General features: G+C 35.9%; 1 protein-coding gene across 1 annotated transcript; it reads left to right on the forward strand.

Moving 5' to 3' along the window:
• The first annotated feature begins 1,035 nt into the window (after positions 1 to 1,035).
• LOC131600652 (VAN3-binding protein) lies at positions 1,036 to 3,613 on the forward strand. The gene is made up of 8 exons (XM_058872733.1): positions 1,036 to 1,301; positions 1,420 to 1,485; positions 1,669 to 1,737; positions 1,829 to 2,186; positions 2,563 to 2,730; positions 2,832 to 2,881; positions 3,100 to 3,148; positions 3,244 to 3,613. Exons 1-8 carry the CDS (start codon positions 1,119 to 1,121, stop codon positions 3,453 to 3,455), a joined length of 1,155 nt encoding a protein of 384 aa, XP_058728716.1. The 5' UTR covers positions 1,036 to 1,118; the 3' UTR covers positions 3,456 to 3,613.
• Positions 3,614 to 10,742: the final 7,129 nt, after the last annotated feature.

Raw genomic sequence — 10,742 nt, forward strand, 5'->3', positions numbered from 1 at the left:
AGGACCCCATGAGCTTTTTATACTAATCCTACCTACAATGTTCTATTATGGCTACCATGTGTTATCATCTTATCACTCATTGGAATCTATAGGCTTACTTTTCTAAAATCAAAATCTATTTCTTAATGAACTCTTTCAATATAAGTGGATCCCCCTAGTTTCCATGTCATATCACAAATTTCACAAATAGATATGTCCAACAAGTGTAACACCAATATTCCAAAAAAATAAGATTAATACTAATTTGTCAAAAAAGTAAAAAAGTGCAATACCAATTTTGATATGTAACATACTAATTGATATCTGATATAGACCTATTCACCAGAAAACGTTTTAGTGTATGAGATATTTGTTATTGGACTGTAGCAACATGTTGAGCTATAAAAATATCTCTATGTAGTCACTTGCTTGGTCAAAAATTGATACAATAGATCAACATGATCAAATTAACAACAATGATGCATACATGATGCTACTTTTGTTCTGTCCACTTGTGCTTTGTCCTCTTAGCTAACTTAATTTTACATATTATATCATATAAAATGTCTTGGTCACAGATAGACAAAGGACAGTAAAAACATTCTTTTACACGTTATGTTTTTGGTTAGGGTGGACAAGAATGGTGGGGTTAGCAAATCACTTTATTGATATAAGGGCAATTTAGGAATTTGGATTCTCTGCCGTCAATCCGTCGTAAAATCTAGATTTTTTTTTGATGAATATCATACGACGCACATTTTAAAATATGAGGCGGTCAAGATTCAATAGTTGCATGATTACATGAAATAGGGCCGTCTTTGGTCTTTGAGTACGTGCAAGACGGACTATAACATATGATCTAAAATTTGTTACTGTTAAACCGTTGATAAATAGGGTCTCAAAAATTATTGTCGCAGATGAACGTGGTTAAATAGAGTTTTTGTTTATTTTATCATTGTCAAACGGTAGATAATCTACGCAAGACCTCCTAAAAGACGAGATGGCTTGACATCAGCGAACAGGGTTTCATGATTTATTTAGCTAGTATAAATATGCATGCATGCTTTCTGAAATTTTCATCCTGTTCAACTCAATTGCTTCCAAGATAATCTTTGATTTTCAACTATCATTACAATAGAATGACTTCAGAATATAACCTATCTCCTTCTGATGCACACCCTGAGACAATGGATTTCCTTTCACTTGCTTGGTGTAACTTTGCTGTACAAGCTCTTAAGCCTGAACCACAACATGGTTCACTTGTTCTACTTGATAATCCTATGAATCAATTTGAGCCTAGTAGCCCCATGTCTCAGCCTACAGTGAGTCCTCAACCTCTTGAAAAGTCTAATCTTTATTCTAAATTCATAATTTTTATGTCATGTCACTTTTAATACTTATTTTGATTCATGTCTGTGAAACTTGCATGATATGAAAAAGAGTGTTGGAATGGATGATGCAGATTTCATGTCTATGCCTCCAATGAAGTCTAATAATGATCTTAAGGTAAGATACCATATAATATAATCATGTTCTATAAAAAAAAAACTAACACAGACACCAGATACGACACTAATACCTGCTCCGATGTAAATGGCAGTATCACAGGAGTTACTGTTATACAAGTGTCAGACACGACGTGACATAGATTCTGATGAAAAAATTTGTTTTTGTGTTATATTTTTTCAGTCATGGATATGGATGCAACAAGCTATGCATCCTGAATTGAATTACAAGAACAGTTTAAGAAAAAAATGGGTATGTATACATAAAATTCACACTCAATTTCATGGTGAGAGTTACATGCATGCATCGTTAGTTATTTCGATTATCGTCATATATGATGTAGGTGCCATGGAAGCAGATTCTACCACTGAAAGGCATGTCAATAAAGAAATGGTTTAAGGAAATAAAGCTGAAGAGAAAAGAAGAACAAAGATTGCAAAGAGCAGAAGTGCATGCAGCAATGTCCATTGCAGGAGTTGCAGCAGCACTTTCTGCAATTGCTTCTGAAAAATCAAAGAAAGAGTCAGATGAAGATAGAGAATCAGCAATAGCTTCTGCTGCTGCTTTGGTAGCTGTTCAGTGTGCAAAAGTAGCTGAAGCCATGGGAGCTAAGAAAGAAGATCTTAGAAGTGTTATTGGATCAGCCATGAATGGAACAAGTGCTAGTGATATCTTGACTCTCACTGCTGCTGCTGCAACATGTAATAATTTTTGTTATTTCTACTCATACGTTTTTATGTCAATTACTGTCAAAATTTTCATGTTGGTGATCCATACTTGAGAAAATGAATTGAAAGAGAGCCGTCTCAAGTTTATAGAGGCTCTGTATAGGTTTGTCGCAGGTTCACCGTGGTAAAATAGATGGAAGCTCTATTTAAGTATGGTTTAACCGTGCCAATATGTTACGAGACCCTATTTATCCACTGTTTAATCGTGACAAATTGTAGGCCTGTGCGGTATAGTCCGCCGCCTTGCACACCCTATAAAACGGCCCTAATTAAGTTGAAGTACACATGCAATATACTTTATGTACAATAATATGTTGCTGAGTGAAAATTGTTGGCTGAATAATTGTAGCATTAAAGGGAGCAGCCACACTTAAAGTAAGATCAGGATGCAATAACAGATTGAACGGAGGATCACCCATGTTGCCAATTGAAGAAAAGTATGATTTGGATTTTGATTTTGAAAAAGGAAGATTGATTCTTGCACAAGGTGCTGAGTTGTATGTGGAATCACCAGAAGGTACTTTCATATTTCAATGCAATGATAAAAAGCTCCACACCAAAATTCAATTATTATAACATTCTTATATGCCTTTTGATTTCAATTATATGTCTTATCAGGGAAGTACATGCCAAGATCAGTGTCTATAATCCTCAACAGTGAAGCCAAGGTTAGGATCATAGAAAATATTTGTGTCTCTTTACTTTAACTTATCAGATAAATAAATCTAGTTTTACCTCTGTAGTACCGACATCTCTAAAAAAACATGTGTTAACCTGTTTGTGTTCACGTGTCTGGTATCTGTGTCGGTGTTTCATAGAGTTTTACTCCTTTAATTAAACTCTATTGTTCTGACTTGTGGAGCAATGATCTTTACTCAAACTACAGGTTGTACTTATGATGAGGAAGCATAATCTACTAAAAAGCAAGAAAGAGAGTAAGTGCTTTTTTTTCTCTTTCTATTAATTATTTATTCAAACTTAGAATAATGTACGAATAGCTTATGACAGTGGCTATATATTATTGTTACAGGTATTATAATGAACATGCACGCAGAGCTGTATAAAGGTTCAGAAACTGAGGATGATCATACATGTTATTTGATTGTTTTGGCAACAAGAAAAGGAACTTTCAAGATAGACATGGTGGATGATCTTCGTCGTTACAAGACATGGGTCACTACTATCAATCATATGCTCAAGATTTCAACTTCTTTTGCTAAATATGAGCTCCAATTTTACTGATGAAATCAATGTTGTTATGATCACTAGTACTTAATTACCTTCTTATGTATTCATTTGCATTTTCAATCTTATGTATGTTTGTAAGAAGTATTCAATGAATGTATTATATGTTCCTAGTACTAAATTTGAATTTGAAGAGTTTGTGATGGGTCATCTATCTTCCGAGTAAAATAGGAAAGCAATTATATATTAATATATAATACAATAACTTATCTATTTAAATAAAATAAATTATTGAACTAATAAGTTTTGTTTAACAGGAAACATATTATTATATAAAATTGATGAATCGATATCAATGATTTCAAAGTTGTAAGTAAATTGGTTGAATCATTCGATTGATAAATTCTTTGTTAACATGTCTTTTAGTCGATTCCAAGAAGGAATTTAGATTATAATTATCAATCAACCATTCTAGTTTGTCTTTAATAAAATGCTGGTGAATTTCAATGTATATTATAATACTAAGGGGATTATATGCAATATATTGACGAATTTCTTGTCACAAAGCAACTCCATATGAGACATCCATATGGTATCTTTAAATTTTCTAGCACTTGTTTCATTCGCAATAGTTTGCAAAAAATTTATGTCATAACTCTAAACTCAACTTCAACACTTAATTGAGTCACTATATTTTGCTTCTTATCTTCCAAGTAACAAAGTACAATAGAGTATTATAAACGAAAATAGATCTTTGATTTTACTGATCCTAAATAATCGATATCATTGTATGCTTAGTCTTTTACCTATAGTCCCCTCTCTTGAATGAGTTTGAGATATTGTGGAACTCGATCTACATCTTGTAAATACCTTGGGTCATGCTGTTGGTGCACAATGAATAAAGATGGTGACAAAGAGAATAATAGAATAACGGCGCAAAAGAGATGAGAGAATAAATGTTGTATTCTACTACTAATGATAGCTATTACAAGGCTATTTATAAGAAAAGAGAATCTTGCCACATAAGCCCTAAAACAGTAAACTTAGTGAACAAGTCTAAGGTACAAACAGTACAGTACTACAAAAATACTAAAGTACCCTTACTACTAAACAGCTAAGCTAATGGGACCCAGACAACATCTTCTGGTCAATACTATCTTCTGAGTAACCATCAGAAGATCAGTCATCTTCTGAATATTGAATTACTCTTCAATACCATCCCTTAATTCATATTCTTCAATTAAAACTGACAACGCCAATTCCATCCCTCAAGAGCAGAAATTGATCCGTCTTGATCGCCTTCGTCAGAACATCTGCCAACTGCTTCTGGGTGCTGCAATGCACAACTTCTAATGTTCCATTCTAGACTTGGCTTCTCAAGAAATGATACTTAGTCTCAATATGCTTGCTTCTTCCGTGTAACACCAGATTCTTGGCAAGATTGATTGCAGACTTGTTATCAATCATCAGCTTCAGAGGCTTCTTCACCCTAATCTTCAGGTCTTCTAATAGATTCAGAAGCCACGCAGCTTGACATGCAGCTACAGCGCCTGCGATGTACTCAGCTTCACAGGTTGATAGAGCAACAACAGGTTGCTTCTTGGAATTCCAAGAGATAGGGCCTCCCAGAAACATGAACAAATATCCAGAAGTACTCCTTCTATCAACTCTGTCTCCACACCAATCAGAATCAGAATAACTCAATAACTCTGATTCTTCCTTTCTCCCAGAAGGAAACAATATGCCAAACTTCAGAGTTCCCTTGACATATCTCAAGACTCTGACAGCAGCTTGGTAATGGGACCACTTAGGTTTACTCATGAACCTACTAACGAATCCAACTGCATAGCATATATCAGGCCTGGTATTACACAAATACCTTAGAGAACCAACCAGCTGTTTGAATACCATAGCATCAACATCTTCACCTTCAGAATCAGAGTCCAACTTCTGATTCACTTCTGACGGTGTAACAGCAGCTTTGCAATTCTCCAACTTGAATTTCTTCAGAAGTTCTAACTCATACTTCAACTGATGCAGAATGATACCATCTTCTGAGTACAGAATCTCCATCCCTAGAAAATATGACATTTTCCCAAGGTCTGTAATCTCAAACTCATTCATCAGCACCTTTTTGAACTTCATCAGATCTTCTGGACAACTCCCCGTAAGCAATATGTCATCAACATAAAGACACAACAGAATCATATTGCTTCCAGAATGTTGCACATAGACTCCATATTCCATCTCACACTTCTGAAACCCTTGCTTCTTGAAAAATGAATCAATTTTCAAATTCCAAGCTCTGGGCGCTTGCTTCAATCCATACAGAGCTTTGTGTAATTTGTACACCATCCCTTCCTTATTCTTTTTCACAAAGCCAGGGGTTGTGACACGTATACCTCCTCTTGTAATGGACCGTTCAGAAATGCAGACTTTACATCCAGATGCATCAAGGACCAACCTCTGTTCGCAGCTAACGCAATCACCAGTCTGATTATTTCATGTCTAGCTACAGGAGCAAACACCTCAAAGTAATCTAGTCCAAGTTTCTGAAGAAAACCTCTAGCCACTAGCCTTGCTTTGTGTTTACCAACTGATCCATCTGGCTTCAGCTTTACTTTGAAAACCCATCTGACGTTGATGGCTTTCTTCTTCTTTGGAAGTTCTGTCAGCTTCCAAGTTTTGTTTCTTTCTATAGCCTCAAGTTCTTCTTTCATGGCATTCAGCCAGACCTTCTTCTTGAGCGCTTCTTCTATACTCACTGGTTCAGAATCTACTAACATGGCGCACTGAATGACCTCTCCTTCTGAGTCAACTTCTGTGTCTTGCAACATGTCAAAATCTGCAAACCTTCTTAGTATAGTTCTGACTCTTTGTGGTTGCTGAGCTACTTCAGAGTCAGCTACTCCAGAGTCACTACCTCCATGATCATCTCCAGAAGCTTGTCCTCCAGACCCTATGTCTTCAGAGTTTTCCCTTCCAGAATCATGACTACCACCAGACTCTGGATCATCATCAGAATCTGGATCAGAATCAGAATCTGGATCAGAATCAGATTCTCCATCTGACTCATCTTCAGAAGATGCTTCATCTTCTGACTCGTCTTCAGAAGATTCTTCATCTTCTGACTCTAACTTTTCTTCAAAAGTTATCTCTACATCAGAAGTTGGTTGAGACTTTCTCCAATCCTAAACTTCTGATTCCTTCACAATGACGTCTCTGCTGACTTCAACTTTGTTAGTCTCTGTACAATAGAGCTTGTATGCACCTGTACTGTGGTACCCCACCAATAACATCACTTTGCTTCTATCATCCAGCTTCTTCCTTCTAGCTTCTGGAACGTGTTTGTAACACACAGAACCAAAAACCTTCAGATGACTAACACTCTGTTTCTCTTTAGTCCACTTCTCTAAAGGAACAATTTCCTTCAGCCTCTTCGTTGGACACCTGTTGAGCACATATGCTGCAGTAGCAACAGCTTCTCCCCATAGATTATGAGGAAGCTTCTTCTCTTTAAGCATACTTCTCGTCATATCAAGCAAAGTACGGTTTCTACGTTCAGCAAGACCATTGTGTTGAGGAGTATAAGGAGCAGTAACTTCATGCTCAATTCCATTATCATCACAGAAATTCTGGAATTCTGTAGAGTTATACTCGCCTCCACCATCCGTTTTGAGAATCTTTATCTTCTGACCACTCTGCTTCTCAGCCTTCACCTTGAACTTCTGGAATTCTGTAAACACCTCATTCTTAAACTTAATGAGAGTTACCCACGTCATTCTTGTGAACTCATCCAAAAAAGACACAAAATACCTATTTCCTCCAAGTGAAGGTTCTGGAAATGGTCCACACACATCAGAGTGCACTACTCCCAGAGCATGCTTTGCTCTTGGAGCAACTTCTGATACAAATGGCAATCTGGGTTGTTTGCCTTTCATGCATACCTCACATGACTTCTCAGGCTTTACAATCTTAGGAATGCCACGTACGAGCTTCTTAGAACTTAGATGCCCCAGACTTCTATAGTTCAAGTGCCCCAACCTCTTGTGCCACAGCTTACTATCACCTTTTGAGCCTTCAGCACTCAGACACTCTGTTTCAGCTGTTTCTACATTCACCTTGAATGTTCTGTTGATTCCCTGTTCAGATTGCATAATCAACTTCTGATTGGAATCATACAACTTCAAGAGGTTGTTCTTCATAACAACTGAGAAACCTTTCTCAATGAGCTGACCCACACTCATCAGATTGCTTCTGATTCCAGGAACATACCAAACATCCTTGATCAGAACAGTCTTTCCATTCTTCACTTTGGCTTTGACATTTCCCATACCTTCTGCATATAGGTACTTATCATCAGCACATCTGATCTTTGTCCTCCTTTCAGAGTCAAAGTCTATCAGCCATTGTTTGTTTCCAGTCAAGTGATTTGAACACCCAGTGTCCATATACCACCATTCTGACGAACATCTTTTGTCCGACTCTGAAGCCATCAATAGCACAGGTTCATCATCTGATCCTCCTCTGGCTATATTTGCTTCTTCTGATCTCCTTCCTTTGTTTGCCAAACAGTCTCTAGCAAAATGGCCAAACTGTTTTCAACAGTAACATTGAACTTTCTTCTTATCCTTTCCCTTCTGATATCTCTTCTCATCAGAAGTTGAGGCTTCCTTCTGGAATCTATCACCACGTCTATGCTTCTGGTCCTTCTTGACAAAAGAAGCCTTCAGAGCTTGCTCAACTTCTCTCTCAGAAGTTCTCTCAGTCAGACGCAACTCTTGTGCTTCTAAACTGCTTTGCAACTCTTCTATTCTCATGGTTTCCAGATCTTTAGAATGTTCAATGGATACAACAATATAATCAAATTGAGGAGTAAGTGACCTTAATATCTTCTCTATGATTACTTGTTCAGAAAGAGTTTCTCCACAAGCCTTCATCTTATTAGTGATCACAATCACTCTAGAGATATACTCAGAGACTTTCTCATTGTTCTTCATGTTGAGATTCTCATATTGCTTTCTCAGGGATTGAAGCTTCACCTTCTTCACTGATACGTCACCACCGTAACACCTGACCAGTATATCCCACGCCTCCTTTGACGTCATAGAATCAGCAATCTTCTCAAACACATTCACATCCACACACTGATGGATGAAGAACAATGCCTTTTGGTTTCTCTTCTTCGTCTCTCTCTGCGCTTCTCTTTTATCTTCCGTTGCATCCGCTGCAACCGGAATATATCCTCCAGTGACAAGATCTAGAACATCTTGAGCACCAAATAATACACGCATTTGAATCATCCATCTATTCCAGTTTTTACCATCAAGAACTGGAAGTTTGGTATTCAGGTTGCTTCCACTCATCTTTAAACTTGTGCAGACAAAAACAGATTTCACTCACACTCACACAGTGTTTCCCAACCCACAAACAATCAAGAAAAATGTGATTCAACACAACTTTGTTTCCCAGAAACAAAATCAATCACACAGTCACACAAACTCACGTTCACTCGTGTTTCCCTGTGTTTGGAACCGGAGCTCTAGATACCAATTGTTGGTGCACAATGAATAAAGATGGTGACAAAGAGAATAATAGAATAACGGCGCAAAAGAGATGAGAGAATAAATGTTGTATTCTACTACTAATGATAGCTATTACAAGGCTATTTATAAGAAAAGAGAATCTTGCCACATAAGCCCTAAAACAGTAAACTTAGTGAACAAGTCTAAGGTACAAACAGTACAGTACTACAAAAATACTAAAGTACCCTTACTACTAAACAGCTAAGCTAATGGGACCCAAACAACATCTTCTGGTCAATACTATCTTCTGAGTAACCATCAGAAGATCATTCATCTTCTGAATATTGAATTACTCTTCAATACATGCATGAACATTTTCATCACACTACCAATATGAGCCAAATTTAGCCTAGTGTGTGTGAAGTAAGTCAACTTTTCCATAATCTCTAATATTGTACTTTGTAAACTTTTGTACTTTTCTCTAGACCATCTTGTGATTTTGGCAAATAAAAAAACTTGCAAGTTTGCATCCAAAATAAGTCTTCTTTCTACAATATTGTAAATTGTCAAATCATTTTTATGTAATAATTGTTGGGGAAATTTGAGGAGCGAGGTCCAGAAATATCAATGGGCCAAATATTTGGGGTCCAAGAGACTTTGACGTCATGTATCCATCCAAAATCTTAAAGCAATTGGGGAATGAGTCACCTCTCTTGTAAACCCAACAATCATAATATATTCACATAAACAAGAATTGCATGTGAGTATTTGAAGAAGTACGATCTCCTTAACTTTAATTTGCTTAAAACTGAAAAGTGCATAACTTCAATGTTATGTTATAATACAACAACTACTCTATTTAAATACATAAATTTTTAGATCTACTAAACTTAGTTAAATAACGAACCACGTTCTATTTGTTATTTAATGTCTATTATTTATAATCTTTTTACATTTGACATGACACTCATTATTGATATGAATAAAATAGTAGTGGTTATTATTAGTGGAAACACCCATTAACGTTTAAAATTGAGTCAAGTCCCAAACTAAAATTATACCAAAGTATATGCTAAATCTGTTGATATTTTCTATTTTCAGAAATGGTCCCTCAACACTTAAGAAGACCAAACTTGAGTTACAAGTCTAAAATTTAAGAGTCCAAAATTTACAAATCCCTAAGCTAATGTGATTTGTAGTTTACCCAATTAAGAACTTGCTTAGAGAACAATACATAATGAGCAAGAAGAGAGATCAAGTTGTTAATCTTGATATAGTAAGATTTTATTAAATCTATAATATTGTAACACCATGAAATGCCTAACTTTGTGTGAAACAATCATGTCATTGTGGTACTTTTTTTTGAAGGAATGTACCTACCGACCAAGTGGTGTTTTCTAAGTGGACTCTTCTCTTTTGCCTAAAAATGCACGTTTAGTTAGCCAAAGCTCTATAATTTGAGACATACATGAATAAGATAAGCTTTCTTTTCATTGTCTTTGGTAGACAAAAAGGTTGCCCTCACCATCTTCGTCATTGACTCTTTGTCCACCATCCAACACAAGTAAAGGTGCTTGAATAAGATTATTAAAACAAAATACTTTGCCTAAAAATAAACTACTCATTCCGTCTCACAATAGGTGTTCTCTTAAATTATTTGTCCATTTTGAATACCAATGTAATATTTATTATTTTTTCCACTAACTTACCCTTATTTATTGTATTTTAATTCATTTAAATACTTCACTACCTATTATTAATAATGTTATTTTAATAAATGAGACCCATTTTATCATTGAAATCAACATAATTAATTATT

The sequence above is a fragment of the Vicia villosa genome, linkage group LG1 (genome assembly GCF_029867415.1).
Source record: "Vicia villosa cultivar HV-30 ecotype Madison, WI linkage group LG1, Vvil1.0, whole genome shotgun sequence".
Classification (NCBI taxonomy): Eukaryota; Viridiplantae; Streptophyta; class Magnoliopsida; order Fabales; family Fabaceae; genus Vicia; species Vicia villosa.